We start from the raw sequence: 22218 nt of genomic DNA on the forward strand, positions 1-22218 counted from the left end.
CAAAGACTGCTGTATTGGTGGTTATTCAAAGACACAGGTTTGTGTGACTGTTGTTACTTGGATGACATTTGGTGAAAACATAAAGCGGTGGGCGGAAGGAATTGTTTTGTACTGCTTTTTCTTGTACATCGATGAGCTGCCGCTACGTGGTGCTGTGAGAGCAGGTGATGCCGTAACACGGGTGTGTTGTGAGCGTGCGGAAACGTGCGGAATGCACAAGCGGAGCGTTCGGTTGGTGGGTATCATGTTTACCCACCTGCCTGGCCAAGCAATAAAAGGGATTGTACACATTACGGCCGCTTGCTGTGTTGTGCATGCAAGAGACTTGATCAGTGGTGCATGCTAGAGCCTTTTCCATCACTGGACGGGAAGGACTTGTTGGAAGCCAAGTGGAACTCACTCTGCTACCTTTTTTTTAGACGAGTGTATTGTCTGCAGCCTGGATAATATGACATGGCATTGTTATGTGTTAGCTCACTTCGTGAATTACGAGGATCATCAAATGCTAACAGTATGAATGTGTCTTAATATCATACTTACTTCCCTCGTGCTGTGTTTGTTAAGCCCTTTGCGGCAGATTGCGAGAGGCAGTGTTGTTTGAACGGTGCGTTCTGGTGCCTAAATTTAGAGCTGAGGTGTTAGCAATCATTCATGGGCATTACAGCTGTTTTCTTCTGTTTTTTCTTGCCTTCCTGAGAATGTGTCTGGGGTGGCTAGAAACCGCCGTGCCAGTGTGTCTTTGTTACCTGTGAATTGCCAACATGGTGATGTAATCTTGTTCGCTTCTTGAGTTTGCAGATTAAAAATGTCCTTGTTGGGGTCCTCTCATAGTGTTAGCGCAGGGTGATAAGTGTTTGGAAAAGGGAGGGTTTGCTTGTTTTTTTTTCTTACAACACGTTATAGGAGTAGGGACACACAATTTCCGGTTGCATGCTTTTTTTTTTGTTGGATAATGCACAAGACAACAGTATACATAGATCACCACATTAAATTTGTTTACCCTCACTCAATAATATATTGTTTCTTCTCTATTGTTGCTACTGTCTCGATAGCCAAACAGGGGCTGTGATGTCGCAGGCAAGTTGAGACAATGTTGAAGTTGCTTGAAGCATACATGCTGTGCAATATGATCGTTGATTGACCATTTTAGTTCGCTTTAACTCTTAAGTCAGCCTGCAGTAAAAGTTAGCTGAACTACAAACTGGTAAGCAGCTATTACTCGTCTGTTTCTGTATGCATTGTGTTTCAAAAATCGCCAAATTTTTTGGCAACTTATGGAAAAAGTTACTGTTGTCAGTCTTAAAACGTGCTAAAGGTGCAAAACACATATCACAGACAACTACCGCCCTCTAGTGTAGTAAATTACAACCAACACAGTTGACGCCCGTAACTAGTCTTTGGCAGTGGGAGCAACACAACATAGGATTGGATGAGCATGACTTGTCATTGCCAATATAGGTACAATCTCGGAGGACGAGTGCAGGGCGGGGTTAGATGTTAGAGGGTTAATGTCTTGTGCATGGTTCCAAAGAAAGTATGCACAATCAGAATTAAATGTCCCTGCTCCTTTATGCGGGTGATGGAATATTCTGCTGTCAGTGACTCTTGGTGCCTTTGCTCGCACATTTTTATTTTTTTTAACGCTGCGCGAAATGGCTTGTATCACCGCTAAACTGTGAACGGAGGACACCTTGTGAATAGATCGAAACCAAGGCCTGCTTTGGCAGCAAAGCAGGTCATTGGATGCTGCTGACATTAAAGCAGAAATGGAAAGTGTGTACTCATTTTTTTTTTTATCTGTCTTTAAGTACAACTTTATTGGGAGTTTTAGTGTGACACGCACGTATTCCCTTTGCTGTATCAGCACAGTGCCAAGTCTCTGCATGAACCGCAGAGCTAGTGACAACACATTGTGGAGTTGTGTTTCGCTGTACATCGCAACTGTCTGTGCACTTTGCCGTGGTTCTTGGGGGAAAAATGGACAGCTGTCTAGAGAAACTTTTGGTACAAATTGTTCAGTAGCCTTTTCTGGCAACAACTGATCAGTAACTTTGTTTTGTATGGGCACAGCTTCACAACAGCTCGCCAATAGTGCTGTGGTAACCAGCTACTCTTACCATGGTAGTAATGCAGCAGTGTTGATGTGCTCACATCAGCCTGCAATTCTTTATTAAGCCTGTTGGATTAACCATGGATGTCGGCAGCTCAATGCCATTGTGGCAAACACGTTTTCGGAAACTGGCTTATCATTGCAATGCTTGCCCTGAATCGACTTTTCTTGACTACAACGGTTTTTTTTTTTTTGTGATGGCATAAGAGCTGTTGGGATTCTGATGATTTTTTCTTTTCTGTGCGCTTTGGCAGCGTCTTGTGGCAGACACACCTGGTGAATTTATATGTAGCTTAAACTGAAAAAAAAAAAAAACTAATGACGAAGTGATTGAAGAAAGTTCACCGGTCTTTACACAGCCTGTAATAAAATGTTGCCAACTGGCTTACTTGTGCACACTGTCTTCTGTTTGGAGAAGGTGCAACAGCGCCTCTCATCAGCGCTACCTGCGAGAACCATGGCACCATCATCAGCCGCTCTAGCGTTTTTGTGTGCACACTTTCCCGCTCATTCTTATTGCTGCTGGAGATAAGTGCTACTTATGATTGCTTTGCTCACATAAGTTCGCATGGTTTTAAGTGGCCTGCAGCAGTTTGCCAGAACTCGAATTAAGCAAATACGCCTTATTTTTGTTTTCTGGCTGAACCGCAGACCTGCAACTGTGCTAATTATGGCACCTCACTAGGGCCAAAGGCATAGTTGCTTGAAATTGGCGTCGTGCGATTGCTCGTTCCTAGAAAAATACGGCGGCAACATGCATTTCTGGGAAAGGCAGTAGTTTTTGTAACCAGGAAGTGTCTGCAGTGGACACTAGAGATGGTGGCCTGAACGATTTCTTCATGGCCTGCTGTGTTGTAGACATTTAGTTGGTCTGTGTGTGTCTCCATGTGTGCACGTTCCTTTTTTTTTTCGTTTTCCTCTCTGTCATCTTTCTAACCCCTATCCCCCATCCCCAGTGTAGGGTAGCAAACCGGAGACTCACATCTGGTTAACCTCCCTGCCTTTTCTTTTCATTCTCTCTCTCTCTCTCTCTCTCTCTAGTTGGTCCGGTGTTCGGCTTCTTTAGGGTGAAATGCTTGCAAAATGGGTCTTTGACCCCACCTTGAGATTAAGAAAATACCTTGTGTCATGGCGCTCTTCGGCCACAGGTGCCCTTGCGCCATAAAATCCATAAACATCATCATTTAGTTGGGAAGCACTTCTAGCCTACCCTCAGCGATATTGGTGATGTCTCGCACGAAGAAAATGAAGCTTCAGCCAAACTTTGCAAGCCAATGAGTGCGCACGGCAATGGAACAAGCAAAGCTTAATTTTGGGGATGACCTTAGGATAAGGATGGCAACACATGGTTGGCACATGAGGCATGACCCAAACAAATCCAACCTCGGAGTGGCCTTGGCCGGTTTAAAAGATTTGCGAGACAGCAAAGCAAAACTCAATTCGGGGATGGCGCTGCAAGGTGTGGATATGGCAACACGTGAGGCATGTCCCAAATCTGGTCGGGACACCCGAAATTTACCCTTGGATTGGCATTGGCCGAATTTGTTTGTCGGTGCATCTGGGTATGCTCAGGCGGAAGACTGGCTTGGCCAGTCTGAATATGGAATTGGCCTACCCCTGAAAATTGAGTTGACCCGCATTTGGAACCAACCTGGGACAACCCCAGAATGGGCTGGCCCACTCCCGAAAATATGAAAATTGAGTTATTTTTTTTTTATTTAAAACATACTGCAGTCATTGAAGACCAAGCAGGAAGGGCAATACAGGTCACAAAAAATGCAATTCAGCACCACCATTGGGAAGCAATCACAAAATATAAAACGAACAGGGTGCAGTGCAAACACATGATATAAAGTAGAAAAGGGGAAAATGAATCGGCAACCATTAAAGCAAAAAAATATATATATACCTATAAAGGAAAAAATCAGCACAGGGTTTTTCGTACACTTGCTTCAAAAACTGTTACATTATCAGCGGAAAAAACATCTCTTGCGTAGAAAGTGCGTGGAAAAAAAGAATTTTTAAATCTGTTAGTACGTGCAAAGATTGGTTCCAGGTTGTGACGGTGGGAGTGCCGAGTTTGACGACTCACACGTGGATGAATGAACAATTGCGGATTGATGCCAAGTTGGTGATTGTTGAGCAGATACAGAAACCGCAGCCTGGAAATCATTCGTCGGCTTTCTAACGCCAAAATGTTGTTGGCACTCATCAGAGACGATGGTGAATCTAATCGGCCGTATGAATTCAATATGAAACGGACGGCTTTTCTCTGTACCATTTCTAGTTTGGTTACGTTTTTCTTCAAGTAAGGGCACATACTACACAAGCATACTCCAGTTGAGGTCTGATTAGTGTATTGAATGCAAGCAGCTTAACATGGGACGGGGCTGATCTTAATTTAAAATGAAGAAAACCTAGTTTCTTAAAGGCTGATGCACAGGTTTTATTAATGTGGCTCGTCCAATTCAAGTGATTAGTTATCGTCACACCTAGGTATTTATACTCGTCGACCTGAACTATTGGATATTCGTTGATTTTGTACAAAAACTGAAACGGGGTTTTCTTGTTAGTTACCTGAAGAAGGACGGATTTTTCTCGGCTTAATTCCATAGACCAAAGGCTACACCACTGGTGTACAGCATTAAGGTTATTGTTCAAAGCAATTTGGTCATCGGTACAACGAATAGTTTTGAACAGAACGCAGTCATCTGCAAATAGCCTGATACTAACAGATGCGATGTCAACTGAGGCAACGATGTCATTAATATGTATTAAGAATAAAACAGGGCCAAGGACACTACCCTGAGGGACCCCAGAGCCAACCGGTAAAATTTCAGAGGAGCAGCCATTGACGTGGACAAACTGTTTTCGGTTACTGAGGTAGGCTTGAATCCATTTCACTATCGGTAGAGGAAGACCAATGTTCTGAAGTTTTAGGATTAGTTTGCTATGTGAGACACGATCAAACGCTTTGCTGAAGTCTAGGAATATCATATCTATTTGCTCGGCCTTATCAAGAGAGGATGCCACTTCGTGAATGGTAGTTACCAGTTGAGTAACAGTTGAAAGACCTTTCCGAAATCCATGCTGGAAACACGACAAAATATTGTGTTTTTCGAGAAATGCAATTATGAAGTTAGACACGATATGTTCCATGAGTTTACATATGCTGGAGGTTAATGAAATTGGACGATAGTTTCCAACATCAAGACGGTCACCTTTTTTGAAAACCGGAATCACTCGAGCCATTCGCCAATCGTCAGGAACAACATTGTTTCGAAATGATAACTGGAACAGATGAGTAAGAATATGGGCCAGGGGTTCCGCAAGTTCGACCTGGGACACTGCCAGAATGGGCTTAGCCCACTGTGCATTCGCACAATATTCTGTGCTGAGCAAGGCTAAACCACCAGCCATTTTTTTTTTAAGCTGGGGCAAGGGGGATGGGGGAGTAGGAGGGCGTCGGTAGATACAAATAGTCTGCAGTGAAACTCTGCCCACAATCAGGACTGCCGAACAGAATTCTTCCGTGGCAAAAAGCTGACTGTTAAAAATCTTTTCTTGTAACTTGAACAAGAAGCTAATCATGAGACTAAATTATAAGCTCAATAATTTTAATTCCTCTAGCTTGTTTGATAAAGTAATACATGGAATATTATATGGTCCATAGAGTGTCTTACTTAGAAACTACGTTCTGTTCACTATTGTGATTGGTCAGCGGAGTAATACAGGAAGCCGTGGACCGTTGTCCACTGTAACTTCTATTTTTTTTTAGTTGTATCCTGTTGTTTATTTTGTTTCAGAAATAACAAAGACGCGGTTAGCTTACTAATGCGCATGTCTGGTAGCTAGAGGCTGGCACTAAATTTCCTATATTCAAAAAACAAAAATGCACCTGGTGGTAGAAATTATTCCGGAGCCCTCCACCACGGCACCTCTTTCTCTCTCCTTGCATTCTCTCCTCTATCCCTTCCCACACGGCTAGGTCAATTACTGTTCATCGAGAAGTGAGACCTATCCCATAGTCGCCTAATGCCTAGTCGCCAGCCTGCTTCTTGCCCACTTTCGCATTGAAGTTGCCCATCAATACAGTGTACTGTGATTTTACTTTGTTCATTGCTAATCACACGTCTTCAAAAAAGCTCTCAACGGTCTGGTCATCATGGCTGGATTACGTAGGTGCGTATGCTTGCACCACCTTCAGCTTTTACCTCCTATGAGCCTAATTACGATAGAACTCCTCAATGTTGCCAGTTATATGCTGATTAATGAGGAATCCCACACCTAGTTCTCGTCTATCTGCTAATTCGCAATAGCACAGTATGTGCCTGTCCTTCAGTACTGAATATGCCTCACCTGTCTTCCTAACTTCACTAAGCCAGTCCCATTTAATGCCCTGCTAGGCTAGCCTCACTATGTAAGGTTCTAGCGTTAAACGACGCCAGGTTCAGATTCCAATGGCGGCCTGTCCAGAGCCAGAGATTCTTAGCACCCTCTGCTGCGTCACAGGTCTGACCGCCGCCTTGGTCAGTTGCTCTGTAGCCGCTGGGAACTGAGGGCCGAGGGTTTGGTTTTTGATCATAGAAGGTCGTGGTCAAGTACTACACCAGGGTGGCCAAATCCTCTTCTGTTGAGGGAGTGCATTGTCGGTTCTGGTCACCGAGAGCAGGCCGCACCCCAGGCCTATTTATGCAATTCCATCGACACGTGGAGTTTTTTTTTGTTTTTTTTCAGACCGGTGGAGAACTGTTCAGCACCGGGATTCGAGCTCCGGTTCTCTTGCATGCAAGGCGGACGCTCTACCTCTACGCCATCGCTGCACCCTCTTAATGGATTATCATAATTCATAAGAAAGGAGACGCCAAGGACTTGAAAAATTACAGACCAATCAACTTACTGTCCGTTGCCTAGAAGGTATTTACTAAGGTAATCGCTAGTAGAGTGAGGGCAATCTTAGACTTTAATCAGTCAAATGATCAGGCAGGATATTGAAAAGGATATTCCACAATAGATCATATTCACACTATCAATCAGGTGATAGAGAAATGCGCAGAATATAACCAATCCCTATATATAGCCTTCATTGATTACGAGAAAGCATTTCACTCGGTGGAAACCTCGGCAGTCATACAGGCATTGTGTAATCGGGGTGTAGAAGACCCTTATGTCAAAATACTGGAACATATATATAGCAGCTGCACAGCTACCATAGTCCTCCATAAAGTCGGCAATAAAATTCCAATAAGGAAGGGCGTGAGGCAAGGAGACACGATCTAGCCAATGCTATTCGCCTGTTTACAGGATGTATTCCAAGGGATAAGAGTTAATGGAGGATACCTAAATAATCTGCGATTCGCTGATGGCATCGCCTTGCTGAGTCACTCAGGAGGTGAACTGCAAATCATGATCAATGAGTTTGACAGGCAGAGCAGAAAAGGGGGGGGGGGGGGGCTAAAAATGAACATGCAGAAAACCAAAGTAATGTTCAACAGTCTAGCAAGGAAACAGCAGGGAATACGTCCAGTTAAGGCAGGTAGTGATAGCTGATCCGGATCATGAGAGGGAAATAACTACACGGATAAGAATGGGGTGGAGCACATGTGGCAGGTTGTCTCGGATCATGAATAGCAGTTTGCCAATATTCCTTAAGAGAAAAGTGTACAACAGCTGTATCTTACCGGTACTCACTTACGGGGCAGAAACGTGGAGGCTAAAGAAAAGGGTTCAGCTTAAGTTCAGCGAGCCATGGAAAGAAAAGTGATAGGCGCAACGTCAAGAGACCGGAATTGGGCAGAGTGGGTGAGGGAACAAACGCTGGTTAATGACATCCTAGTCGAAATCAAGAGGAAGAAATGGGCTTGGGCAGGGCATGTAATGCAAAGGCAAGATAACCGCTGTCCTTAAGGGTAACGGATTGGGTTCCAAGAGAAGGCAAGTGCAGCAGGGGGTGGCAGAAGAGTAGGCGGGCGGATGAGATTAAGAAATTTGCAGGCGCAGCTGACAAAGCATAGGGTTGATTGGAGACACATTGGAGAGGCATTTGCCCTGCAGTGTGTGTAGTCAGGCTGAAGATGATGATGATGATGCGAATGAGATAGTTACTGCGCCTTCCTCAAAATCCAATTTTCTGCTTTGAAGCTGGGCCCGCCGCGGTGGCTCAGTGGTTGGGGCGCACGGCTACTGACCCAGAGCACCCGGGTTCGAACCCGAGCGCGGCGGCCACGTCGGCCATGTTTCGATGGAGGCGAAACGCAAAGAAGCCAGTGTGCTGTGCGATGGCAGTGCACGGTAAAGATCCCCAGGTGGTGGAAATTATTCCGGACACCGCCACTACGGCACCTCTTTCTTCCTTTCTTCTTTCATTCCCTCCTTTATCTCTTTCTTTACGGCGCGGTTCAGGTGTCCGCCGAGAAGTGAGACAGACACTGCGCCGTTTCCTTTAAGCAACAACCAATTTTCAATTCCTTTGAAACTGGTACCAACAAGAAAACGAAACCGATACTTGTTGCCTTGTACATCATACCACTAATCTGTATAAGCGCGCTGCTGTTGCAAAATAACTTTCGGGACCCTCGGTCATAGCCTCCTTTGGAGGCTATGCCTCGGTATGCTCTGTGAGCATCACAATGATAACTTATTCGAATTATTCTGTTAGCCGCTTCAGATTGACTATAGAAACTTTATGAGGTTGACAGTGACGATGAGCGGTGCGTTTTAATAGCGGCGCTTCAATCGCTTTTGCGCTTTTGTGCAGTAGCTTGCGCAGTGGAGTCGATTGCTTAACTACGTTTGTTTACTACGAAACAAGACGCACGGCGGCTGTAACAAACGCCATGCGAGAGGTTACTTGATTTCATTGGAACAGCACTCGCAGTAGTTTGGAAGGGTTTCGATCGTCAGTGCTTTTCGATGAGCTTGAATCGAATTTTCCCCTTTTCGCAAGATGACGCCAAGGCAAGGGTGTGTCTCGACTCAACCGAAACTTTCATTCTGGGTGACGACCCTGCGTGAGTATTTTTTGGTTCCTCTTCAATGCCGGCTTGTTCAAATCATGAGAAATAAAAGCGCGACTCTTGTAGTTATGTATCTACTTGAGTTCCCGGACCTTGATTTGTGCTTAACGTTGACTTCCAGCAGAGGGTTCAGGCGCACAACTCTTCAGTCAAGTAATCCACTACCGGCGACATGTGAAAAACAGCGTTGTTAATTGCTCGCATATCCACGCGGTAAAACGATAAAGTATGTGCATGCTTAATTGTTACCTGCAGGAGCTCATTGTGGACAGCGTCTTCTTGCAAGTTGGAAAATGAAACGTACTTGCCTCTGAATCCGCATGCGCAGGTTGAAGCAGTATAAAAAGGAATACCATACTACAAGCACTGTGCAAGTATATGACGAGAAGCGTGCATTTTGCTTTGTTTTTTTTTTTTTGTCCACAGTTAAGTATTCCGGTAGGTACGTGATCTGCACAGTGCCTGCTCAAGTTAAATGCATGCAGAGGAAGATAATTTAGCTCTTTAGTGCAAACCAGGTGCTCCCTTTTATATACTGCTGTTACCTATACGCACTTAATGAAAGCGCCCTGAGTCGCCGCGGTGGCTCAGTGATTATGGCGCTCGGATGCTGGCCCGAAAGACGCGGGTTCGACCCCGGCCGCGGCGGTCGAATTTCGATGGAGGCAAAATTCTAGAGGCCCGTGTGCTGTGCGATGTCAGTGCACGTAAAAGAACCCCAGGTGGTCGAAATTTCCGGAGCCCTTCACTACGGCGTCCCTCATAGCCTGAGTCGCTTTGGGAAGTTAAACCCCCATAAACCAAACCAAAGTGCCCTGCCGTGGTGACGTAGTTGTTAGGGCGCTGGACTGCTGAGCCCAGGGACGCAGGTTCGATCCCTGCCGCGGCGGCTGCGTTTCGGTGGAGGCGAAACGCAAGGAGCCCTTGTTCTGTGCAATGTTAGTGCATGTTTAAGTCCCGCAGGTGGTCGGAATTAGTCCGTCCCGCATGGCCTATGTCGCTTTGGGATATTGAACCCCATATTATGCCACACACCATACCACGTACTGAAAGTACAGGACTTGCGTTTTTATTGGCCGGATTTTAAAAAATTCCTGTGCGCAAAATAGTGGCCTCATCGAGAGCAAACAGCGTTCACAAGGTAAAATATTATTGCCTAAGTTGTTTGAGACCCAAATAAACATCGGTGCTTGCCTGTATTTGGTGGAATTAGCGAGAAACTGCTTTCGGCTACGAGTACAGTTTTTACAGATGCGAGCCAAGCAGCCGGTCTCACAGGCTGCACCATCTGCCAGATGAACATGCAACTCACAAGCGACAACTTATCAGTGATTAGTGTGTGCAGGGCTGTTGGTGTCACATTTTCACTGTGGTATTTAGTAGCAGAAGCAGCGATGTTCCTTGTGATATTAATTCTGGTGGGCAGATGAACCACATCTTCGAAGAGAGCGTGCTTCCCTCATCCACCCAGCTGAGACATCGTTCGCCTTGCCGTCCAGCTGACGGCGCAGCCTGTGAGACCGGCTGATTGGCTCACGTCTGCAAAAACTGCACTCGTGGCCGAAAACAGTTTCTCGCTAATTCCACCAAATACTGGCAAGTACCATGTTTATTTAGATCTTAAACAACTAGGCAATAACATTCTACCTTGTTAGCGGTGTTTGCGCTTTATTAGGCCAGTATTTTGCGCACAGGAATTTTTTTAAATCCAGCACATAAAAACGTAAGTCCCTGTATTGCAAATGCATGATAACACAGCAGCCTCCAAGCTGTGCTCAGCTAGTTCCATGCTTTTGAAGGCAATGATATGCAGAGATGTCTGTTGTATAGCCATGGAGAAATTGTATGAGTGAACTCATTTCCAATCCTAAATAACTCACTACCAAAAACTCTTGTTTTGTTCACATCACTTTTAGTCACCGTGCAAATCTGATCGCCCCCTGTTGTGATTAGGTAAGCATTTGGTTGCTACAGGACATTTGTGCGTGCTGCATTCCAGGTGCCTAGACTCCTTGGCTCTGCAGCTTGCCGTCACGTCTGCCGAAGCCGGCGAGTACGTGGCCATCGTTGGGTGCAATGGGATCGAGACAGCGTACCATGTCCGCGACATGCCTGTCTTCAGCCAAGACATGGTCGACTTCATTCGCCCAAGGTGCTGGGACCTTTGTACTTGTTGTCTTTCATTTGCGGCATCCCGTTCATCAAGGAAATCAGTATATGAGTGTAGCGTGTTGCCTCTTTAACATATCCACCATGAACCGAGGGCCCTGAACTTGCAAACACTTGTGTGTTCAAACACTAAGCTAACCGTCCTTCTTGAATGCTGTTGTGTGAGAATTACATTTTTTTTCTGTGTGTATTTCACTGCTGGTGAAATGGCACCATTGTATAGGTGAACAGTGAGTGCATTCATGACTGCTCGCAAGTTTAAATCGCTTGAAAAACACGAAAAAAAGCTAACTTGTTATGATTATCTGGTTGCTGGGAATGTTCTGTGTCGATGCCCAGAGGATAGACGGCTCTTCTGACGCAATTCAAGTATGCTTAAGGCTGGCTCATTTAAATGGGTTTAAAGACATCATAAATTTGATTGTGTTTCCAAATTTAGAACAAACCTCAAATGCAGACCATTTGTCATGAATCACAACACATAGGTTGCCAATGCATAATTTTTAAAAGTTTCGGGAGCCTAGCTAGTTTTGGTTTTTAAAGCTTTCTATTCTAGTGCAGATGAAAATGGTGTGATGTCACAAGAGAGATGCAGAACTACCATTAGATACGAACAGCAGTGAATTACAATGAGTTGAGTACAAAACATAAAACTGCACTGAGTGTAGCTCGGAGAGCAGCGGGTAAGGTGGATTGTGAGTCATCTGTTCTCTAATATTGTGTGCTTAACACGAGATACAACACCACTAACTTGCCATGTCACGTAGGGAAAGCAATGCTGAAGCCACCCAGCAGAGGAAGCCTGAAAATACAAATACCTACGCATATTTAGGAATGTGGTATTCTTACTTGTTGCCGGCAATGAAACGTTTATTATCCCAAGTGCAATGGAAGAAAGAAGCATCTTTATTCATTAGAGCCCCTTTAATCTTTTCAGTTGCCATCCAACATTTCTTTTCAGAAAAAAATTTTTGTGCTGGCCTTGAGAAAGCGAATCGGTGAGGCTTGCAGTGCAAAATACCAGCAGTTATTTTCTTACAAGGGTGTACACCGTTTTGTACTTAGTGTCATAGTGGTTGGAAAATGTGACATCAAAACAACTACATTTGTCATATGATTACTCGCGAGGTTAGGGGTTACATTGTTTTTGATGGTGTAAATGAAACAAGAAAAAAAGAAAAATAATTGCTGGTGGCAAAATTTGTCCCCATGACAGTGGCAGAGGACATGCTATCATTTTTAAACCTACTTTGAGAAATATTGTTTACTGCATTTGCTAGTGAACATGAGAAAGCAGAGCAGCTACACTCATAAAACGGACAAGACAATCGCGAAAAAAGGTGGCCAATCAGCAAAATACACCATTGTGTACAAAGTGCATGAAATGGGCAATACCATTCTCTCATCTGTTTGTGTTACAATGTTTCTTTTAGTGTGAGAGCACTATTCTGATGGGTAAACCCAGAACAAGATCTTGCGATGTTTGTGGGCTTGTGCCAATGAAATAGACAAATAAAGATGAATCAAATAAAAATCCGCGACTGGGATTTGAACCTGCGGTGGCACGGACAGATCAGCTTCGCTGGTCACTGCGCGAGAGCGCTAGGCTATCGCCGGAGCTGAACACGCCTCGTGTTTGTCTGCAACAGACGCTCGCGCTGTGCACTGCACATCGGCTTCTTCATCAGCTAATACTATACTATCAAATTAATCTTTATGCTTTAAGCTATGTAGTGGTAGTGACAAAAAGGTTTGCGCTACATGCGTTAGCGCGGACAACATTGCAGCAGAAACACAGCACTGGAGCAATATGTGTTGGCACTGATAACATTGTTGCAGAAGCGCAACACTGGAGCATAGACCGCTGGCGTACATTAGGTAAATTGGCATTGCCAATGGAAAAGTTGAAGACTCGCATAACTGGCTCCCTGGGTCAGTGGACACCTCAGTCATGCTTTCAGGTATGCAGCAGTGGCGTCCGCCTACAAAAAATGTGCTTTTGCAGAATAATTTGCGCTTAGCAATGCTAAACTGCCTGCCATTTCGGTCTTTTCAGCCCTGCATGCTGATTTTTTGTTATGTTGTGTGGTGAACTGATGTGCAGGTACATGGCTGACCTCGACTCTCTCTTCAACTACCTCGTTAAGTTCCAGCAGCTGCCGGTGCTTCCCAATGTCCTCGTGTTGCACGGACTTGAGGCTTACATAGAGGAGGCCTCAGAGGTGCGTCTGTCTCCACTAGTTCAATGCATGGACAGTCGTGAACAAAAGCTTACGGGGTGCGGATTTGTGCAAAAAAATTTACTGCGGCACGATTAGGCACAGCAGGTCAGTGAAGTGCATATGCATAGAAGCATGGCCTTCGTCAAGCTGTTCGTACAGCTTTTAGCCCAGGTGATCATCCAGATACTTGCTGGAGAATAAAATATGACTTGATTTGATTTTTTGATTTGATGAGGAGACGTGTGCGGCATTTGGTAGATGAATACCATCTGACTGGCTCGTGAGACAGCGCAAACTTAATTTTTTTTTTTTTTTTCGCGAATCAGCATCCCGAAAACTTACAAACCATGACTGTACTGCAAGTAGTAGACCTGCCGTCCAGTTTGAAATCCATTTGTGCCGCATCTAGAGGTGTCATTCTAGCCAGCCCTCCACGTTTAGCAAAGCGCGTACCTCTACTGCTTACCGCCTACCATGGCCCGTCGCTCCTAGCGCACTGATTAGTCACGGCGAGCAAGGAGCGCGTTGTTGACAGGAACGTGGCGCCATCTGGCGCCACCGCCTAGTGATCCTCCACAAGCTGATGATGTGCTCTGCTAAATGTGAAACGAACGACTTTTTTCCTTGCATCCTTCCTTGGGACCAAAACGAACGCTTATAGAGTGCAATGGCTCGATCGGGTTGATTCCGCAAAGCCATTCTCAGATACATAGAGAGTAGCCATAAGTTTTGTGCGCTAGAGAGGCACAAAGTCCTTCGATGCAAAAAGTAGCCAGAGCCTTTGGTGGTGTATTGTTGTTTTACTTGCTTTACAGCACTTTTATCTAAGGCAAACAAGTTGGTTTTGTTGATGTAGTATAAGACACAAAAACTTTACAAAACTTATTTCTAGTTAAAGGGACACTGAGGAGAACTCTATCAATTTTTTTTTGTTAGCAAAATCTGATAGTTCGGCATTTCATGACTTTGTTGCCGCTTGTCCGGGCGCGAAAGATGGATTTATTTCAAAGAAATTTGGATTCGAAGTTGAAAAAGTTTTTCCCGCCGCCCTGATTCAAACTCAGGGAACTCTTATGACGTCACAGAACGGAGTGACGTGAAACATGACGTAAACGCAGACTCCGTGATTTCTGACGGCTAGCGGTGCAGTGCGCAACCTTCCTTGCCAGCCTCAGAGATTTGTGACTTCCATTAAGTAACGAAAATTCCTCGAAGGTGGCTCCTCTTGTCCTAGGAAGGCATCACGCTTGTACTTGCGAGATTGGCCTGTGGCGGCGATACCTGTATTTTGGTTCTTGCTATTTTCTACATTACAAGAGCTTTGTTTTCAGGAAGAGTGGCGTTTTTGTGATCAGGAGCTGCTATTCTATGGATACAAGCCAACTTCAATTTCTTGTCAGTGTCCCTTTAATAACCCGATTCGCAGTATATTTACTGTTTGTCTAATCATCAAGCTCCCACCAAGTGATGTCATATCCACTGCTAAAAACAGCCACTGTATGGTGACACCGTCAGTGCCATGAATTTTTGTTTCGAGCTAATTAAAATGTTAAAAACTGGAGTATATGCGGCACGACCGATGCTAATAACATCACTATAACTCATCCTATGCTAGCAAGAGGCAAAACAATGCACTGATTATGTGTTTCGGGGCCCCCGTAAACCACCTCGGAAGTTTTTTTATTTTTCGGAAATGTGATTTGGAGGGGTCGACTTACATTCGAGTCGACTTACAAGCTTGTAATTACAGTACTTTCGCAAAAAGAACAGCTAAGGGGATAAAAAATTTTCAGGGGCCCTGTATTAGGAAAATTTTTTTGCAGCTGTTTAATGGAACAGTAATACTAATTTGAAACAACAGCTGTCAGCCCTAGTTTTTTATTTTTGATGTGGGTGGAGCGTGGCAGTTCTTTGCAGTTTTGTTGTGTTAAATGTAGTACCGCCTTTGTAAAACCCATAGATGGCAAGGGGTCCCACACTTAGTCGTTCTGTGTGGCACATTATGCCTTGCAAGCATTTCAAATCACTTGAAGATAGAACTCTTTTTTTCATCTGCCCAAATGCGAGGGATTGTGCTGTTCATTTTTGACGAAGGCTGTACGTCTTGTGCTCTCAGCTCACAAGGTTTTCCGAAAACATACGAGAACTGCAGTTTGGTGGACTATAGTACTGTGCGTCATACCTGGTGTTTTGGTGTGTATTGATGCCAAGTCTATTGCCCCTTTTTGTGGCTATAGCCACATGCATTAAATATTTCATGCGTTAAAATTAAATCGAAATTTCATCTTGTTTCTGCCAGGGTCTGAAAAATATGAATGATGCGTGTGGAATTGACAAGGTATTTGAGAGTGTACTGCTTTAGTGGCTTCTGCAGTGTGGTACATATATATGCCAAGCATGAAATGGAGTAGTGCAGATAGATTTGTTTGTCCAAGAGAAGCGCTTTTTTTGGTGGGCCGTCAGTCATGGCTGTAGGAAATTGTTGAAAGTGGTTTAGAGCATATTCTTATTCGCTTTATCCCAGGCAGAGCACGGGGACCAGACTGTCGCCCGCCTCTTCGCCTTGCTGCAGGATGCTGCAAATTTTGCAACCTCCAAAAAGTGAGTGCCTGGATTCAAATGTAATGTACTTAAAGGATGCATTCTGCAAGCTTTTAAGTCGACCGTCGATATTTACAAAGTTACGTTTGCAGCCTAAAATTAGTTGAAAATTGAAAATTTGTTGTTGTGGAAAGGAAATTGCGCGGTATCTGTCTCACATCTCAGCGGGCACCTGGACCCCGCCGTAAGGGAAGGGATAAAGGAGGGACTGAGAGAAAAAAGGAAGAAAGAGGTGCTGCAGTGAGCAGTGGAGTGCTTGAGAATAATTTCGGCCACCTGGGGATTTTTAACCTACTCTGACTTCACACAGCACACGGGCGCCTTTGGGTTTCGCCTACATCGAAACGCAGCTGCCGCGGTCGGGTTCGAACCCGGGTTAGTTAAATCACGAAGTTGACTACATCGAAATTTCTATGTTTCACCAGTCTGAATAAAGTTAGATTCTTGAACACTCTTGGTGTAGGTGGCACCTTGTAGATACAGTGCAATCTCATGATATGATTGCGCTTAATGAGAATTTTGCGATGATACAGATTTTAAAAATGTCCCAGCCAGAGTTCACTGTATACAAAATGTTACAGTTCGGGATGATGCCGGGCAGTAATGATGCTGTTTAAAAGGTACTATTTAGCGGCATGTCAAGGAAAAAAAGGCCCAATCGAGCATTCTTGACTATACAGGACGAAAATATTTGAGCTAAAAAAATACAAACAGAATGGATACGAAACGGAACGGAACGAAACAAAACGGGTGCTTGGGGTTCGATATATCGAAACCTGAGCACCGAGCGAGGCCTCTGCTGACAGGCGGTACGCTTCGCCAAACAACATAAATGGCCGGTGGTGGAGCGCTTTCTGCACAGATTTCATATGTTCTGCTTCAAACCACAACAGCATGAGAGAAGAAATTCTGTTATAAATCATTTAGCGGTAGTACGCAAATACCGCATAGTGATCCATGTAGTCTGATATCTTATGTATCATATAAAGAAGAATACATGCAACCAAAATATAGGGTGTCTACCTCTTTTAAGCAAAGTGGTTAGCCGCACTGGAAAATACCACTCGTAATGTGCCTACGCACTGGCAACCTTGCTATTTGGTGGCCAGCTATTGGCTACTTGACATCCATTGCACACACCTCACCTTCTAGCCACTGCCATGGCTCATTGGTTATGGTGCTTAGCTGCTGACCCGAAAGACATGGGTTCAATCCCAGCTGCAGCAGTCACATTTCGATGGAGCCAAAATTCTAGAGGCCCGAGTGCTGTGCAATTTCAGTGGACGTTAAGGAACTCCAAGTGGTCCAAATTAACCGGAGACCTCCACCACGGCGTCCCTCATGGCCTGAGTCGCTTGGGTACGTTAAACACCCATAAACCAAACCTCACTTCATGTCTTTCAAGACACTGTGTAAACTCAGCCCCTGCTCCTTTAGTGGCAGCATGGTTTCACTAGTGGCCCCGTAGTGCCATTCTTTTTTTCTAGCTATTTTGTAGAGTTTTTCGCACTATGGGTTAATCTTAAGCGCATACTTTTCTTTCAATCTTTTTCCTCTGTTTGCTCTTGCAGTGGGAGAACGTGCCACCTGTTCATGACCTGCTGTGACGCATCATCCAAGGGTCACGTGTGCCCCACCTATGTGACCCTGCCGTTCTTCCCCCTTCCCTGGCGTTGCGGCAAGCTGGAGGACGGTCGCTTCACTCTCCACCAAGATGGCCGCCTCCCAACGACAGTCTTCTTCAGTCTCTCCCGAAGGGAGCTGACACTGCAGAAAGTGGACTACTTTTGAGAGGCAAAAGTGCCGGTGATTATTTTTCTGACGTTAATATCGGAGTTCCATAATATTGTTGCTCTGGCCAAATGGAATGGATTGTAAACGTCTTTCTTTGTCACGCTGGCAGCGCTTGGGAGACTTGTGATTTGTAACTGATGGATTTGAGAAGATTGCCTGCAAAGGTTGAAGTGGGCTCCGAGCAGCCTTTTGACAATTGACCATTTCTGAGTGCACGCATTACTACCTCCAAAGGGGCTGCATTTTTTACCCCAAAATGGTGCAAACAATTTCCCAGTGCTAAGTGATGGTTCTGTTAGGGTTACGTTTCACTCGGGGGTTGTATTTTCTGTCAGATTTTGTTGCACACTGCGTTTGTAGGTAGCACTTGCCAGCGCCATTGAAAACAAACAAAAATGGGCCGTTGTCTGTGGAACTAATTGCGCACGGAACGTGGCTAAGTCCAGGTCACACGTGTTACACGGAACGGATTGGAAATGTGTATAGTGAGCGAGAGACAATGCACCTCATCCTCTACAACAAGCGCTGCAGTCTATAGTTAAGTTTTATTCCTGAGAGCAGTGTATTTCACTTGCCGTGAAAGTACACATATCGAGCATTCCACAGTCAACTCTCAATATATAATTCTGGCTCAAAGGGGAGGGTACCACAAATTAGTTCAAACTATGGGGCACTTGAATTAAGATGCATTCTTTTAATTTTTTAATGCACATGATGTTGACGGGACCAATGTGTGCATTCCGGTAATCTGAAAGTTATAATTCAACAAATTGAATTAATGAGGTTCTACTATTAACCCGAAGTTATAATTCAGTAACTCAGAGTTATACAATTCAATAACAGAAACAGTTCGTGCATTATCGAAAGGCATTGTGCTGCACAAATTAACGAAGATAACGATCATGAATGGATAGAAAAGTGTGCAGAATTTTTTTATGTGCCCAAGAGGCCGCTTATCTACCAAAGAGTCTTCAGGCTGGCTTTACAAACCGAGCTGCTGTTTTTTTACTCTCGTTTTGGGTTGACATGCACAGCCCTACTCATTTCAGTAATACACTCTAAACGAAAGGATTAAAAAGGGAGTAAAACTGTCCTCTAACGCACGCCCTTCTATAAAAGGGTGTGCAGAAGAGGACAGCTTACTATCTTTTTACTCCCATATAGGCATATTTGTGTTTAGAGTGTACGCCTGCTAGCCCATCATGGAGAAGTTATGTGCATTGCCTCATATATAATATGTTGTTTGGAAAAGGCAGATTGTTTACAGTAATACTAGGGCAGCAGCATATTTGGCACCTCCTTAAATCCTTCCTTTGGTAAGAAAGCACTTCATAAGCTGCAGGTTATGATTACTGGCGCTTGCCAAATGTCTTTCCAGTGAAGGCATTTCATAACTCCTCAAAGGAGTGGCAAATTCGGCTACATTATTGTGCAGCTGAAAGGCAGCACGCAAAGCTGCGAAAGCTGCCAGGGAGACCGAGCACGGTGCCCAGCTGGAAAAACAGAAGTAGGCGAAGGCAGTGGCAGATTTACCTCTGTTTGGACCAAACTGACAGCCTCTTTATTAGTGCGGCTAACTTCATCTGTGAATTGTCTTTCTTGTAGTGCGTATCATGCTTACGCCTACTCTCAAAGACGAGATAGGGTACTGTTTATGTAAAGGAAATTTTGAAATGGTGTTGCAGTATATTTGGTCAGAGTTTCTTATGGTCTGCGAACACTTGTCACTGACAGTACATTTTAATGCTGATGTCACATTCCAGGCTGAAAACGGGCGCTTCTAGGAAAGTGAAAGTATGTGCATTTATGATATTGATAAGCTGCCTTTGATCAATGTCGGCTTTATAGATTGTAACAAAATATATGCATTTATACTATTCATAAGCTGCCTTTAATCAATGTCCGCTTTATAGATTGTATTTCGTGGGCTTGTACTGTATTGTGCCAAATGGCGTTACTATCACAGGTGCTTGAACATATATATGTTGTGATTTAAAGGCCTCAAACTCCTGCGTTCATGTCCAAAATCCTCTGAGGCAAAGGTCTGCCATCTTCCCCATGTGCCGCATTTACTCGCATATAACCCACCCCTGTGTGTAATCCGCACCGCTAACTTTGAACTCCACGAAAAATAACTGCCTGTAAACCACATGTTTACCTGTAAAAAAAAAAATGAGCGCTAGAAAGGTACAACTGCACACTCAGTGATTATTTCGATTTCAGATCAGAACATTTATTCAAACAACCACCACCACGTGAATGGTTATCCGATTCTCAATCGTCGCCGCTCTCACTGCGGCCATCCGAGGCTTCATCGCCACTCTCAGAGACGTAGTCGCCCTCCAAACCATCCAAGCTGTTACTGATGGCACGTTTTTTAAAGCTTTTACGCAAAAAAGTCGGCAGGTATCGCTTTCGACACATTCACGATCCACTGGCACAGCAATGGAATATCGGGCCTTCGCACGCGTCCCGTCGGTGTGAGGGCGTAAAGGCCGTCAGCCATCCACTGGGCATACAGCCGCTCCAGGTGTTCCTTGAATGGCTTGTTCAGGCACCCGTTGAGTGGCTGTAGCATGGACGTCATGTCCCGGTTCGTTGTTTCAAGACTCTCTTTTCTCTTCTTTCAGTCACGAATGCACTACTCGTCGACGTCATGCTGTCTCGCAGCAGCTCTGTTGCCAGTGTCTTCGGCAGTGGCTATAATCTTCAGCTTCTCTTTCGTTCTGAAACACTGCCGCCAAGTCGCACTCATGACGCCAGAACAAAGCAGGCAAACAATGCAAACTGGGGTGCAGTACACGAAGCAGCGCCTGACACTAGGCTCAACAACGCTGGCTGAAGAAAACGTGGCCACTGGCGTGGGGAAGAAGCAACAAGACAATGAAGGTGGATTGTGCTATGCTTTTTGTTGGCCCCTCATTGGCTTGAGAAGCGTCAATGATGATGGGGGTGGCGGACTACACGGGGAGGCTACCGCGCACTGCCTTGAAGCCGACCTCTCCACCCCCCCCTTGTCAAAGAAAACTTTGCAGATAACCCGCACCCCCACTTTTTAAATGCATTTTTTTTCTTCAAATTTTGGTGCAGCTTATATGCGAGCAAATACGGTACCTACACATCGTGTAGCTCTGAGTAAAAGGACCCTAACCTGAAAACCATTTGGGTGCTCTAAAGTATGATGTGTGAAGAACACGGCAAGGCCTAATGTTATTGACTCATGGACATTCATCGAGATGTTACTAATTACACCTAACCTCTAACACAACTAAAACAGCCTTTTGGACCCCATTTTTGTCCTGATATTACGAATTCACATTATTTGCTTTCCCATGCTGGGTGGCGGACAGCTAATCTGTGTCAGTGCAATTTTTTTCATTGTCACTAACGGCGTGCTTTGGAATTCGCAAAAATGAATCTCGAGCTGCGAGTCTGCTGGTTGGCATCTGCCGCAGACAGTAGCCGTGGAAGAATTGTTTGTTAGGTCACAGTGACGTCTGTTGCCACTGCATATATAAGTACTGTGTCCATGATGTGATCCATTCTGAGGTTCTATAATTTGACAGCACCGCTTCTGCTTGCACTATAGCTTACCACAGAGCAGTTCTAGTGCTTTAGTGGACAACAGGTTTGGCACTGAATGTGTACCGTGCCTGTAGTGCTTGTGCATGATGTTGTGTGAATGCAGCTACTGTAAAATCAATGTATCCTCGGTTTAGCAGCTTGTCTCAGTTAAAGGACTCGGGGCTGGGTTGGCTGGGTTTTTTTTTACACTGCTGCAGTGGTGGATTGAGTGCTAGGTCACAACAGCCAAGCAATGCTGTCGGAGTGGAGTGGTGTGATGCAAGCGAGGGCATTTCATAGCATTTCTTAACGCTGTGCTTTTCTATTCATGTGCATTGTATACTTTTCTAGTCATCGTATTAACATGCTTGAGAATACAGCCTGTAGTTTTGTTTATATTTGTGTATGTGTGTTGTGTTTCTTATGCATTGGTGAGCACTAGTCTCAAGAGATCTTCAGCTCCCATCATGCAAGCGTGAACCAAGCCGTAGAAGTTGTGGCTCATGGCAGGGTCAACGTTTATGTTCAGGCACCTGCAGTCATGCAGCCAGTCACAGATTGGCCAAGGCATACAAATGCGCACAGATTGGAAAAAACATGAAATCTTCAGCTGTTAATTAACTCTTTCAGGCACTGCTTGTTATTTCAATTCAAAGCAAATATATTTCCCCCTAAATTGTATGCCCAGGCCGCAAGAAACGAACTCAGCAGTTTTTTAATGGAAAACTCCGATGCCAGTCTG

At 44.7% G+C, this 22218-nt stretch overlaps 1 protein-coding gene across 2 annotated transcripts; it reads left to right on the plus strand.

Annotated features, from left to right (window-relative positions):
- The first annotated feature begins 8678 nt into the window (after positions 1-8678).
- On the plus strand, positions 8679-21872 carry LOC144105262 (uncharacterized). Of its 2 annotated transcripts, XM_077638404.1 has the most exons (6): positions 8856-9120; positions 11126-11278; positions 13400-13517; positions 16042-16118; positions 17690-17924; positions 20543-20681. In XM_077638404.1, the coding sequence occupies exons 1-5, from the start codon at positions 9023-9025 to the stop codon at positions 17907-17909; spliced, it is 666 nt and encodes a 221-aa protein (XP_077494530.1). In that variant the 5' UTR covers positions 8856-9022; the 3' UTR covers positions 17910-17924; positions 20543-20681. The 2 variants fall into 2 exon arrangements, with proteins under 2 accessions (XP_077494529.1, XP_077494530.1); XM_077638403.1 differs by having other exon boundaries at positions 8679-9120; positions 17690-21872.
- Positions 21873-22218: the final 346 nt, after the last annotated feature.

The sequence above is a fragment of the Amblyomma americanum genome, chromosome 9, assembly GCF_052857255.1.
Source record: "Amblyomma americanum isolate KBUSLIRL-KWMA chromosome 9, ASM5285725v1, whole genome shotgun sequence".
NCBI classification, from domain to species: domain Eukaryota; kingdom Metazoa; phylum Arthropoda; class Arachnida; order Ixodida; family Ixodidae; genus Amblyomma; species Amblyomma americanum.

What these genes read in the sequence shown, in the direction of transcription:
- LOC144105262 (XM_077638403.1), top strand. Translation starts at nt 9,023, where the DNA reads ATGAGCTTGAATCGAATTTTCCCCTTTTCGCAAGATGACGCCAAGGCA. An exon ending in ACATAGAGGAGGCCTCAGAG is followed by an intron (nt 13,518 to 16,041) that starts GTGCGTCTGTCT and finishes GCTTTATCCCAG; the next exon opens with GCAGAGCACGGGGACCAGAC. An exon ending in AATTTTGCAACCTCCAAAAA is followed by an intron (nt 16,119 to 17,689) that starts GTGAGTGCCTGG and finishes TTGCTCTTGCAG; the next exon opens with TGGGAGAACGTGCCACCTGT.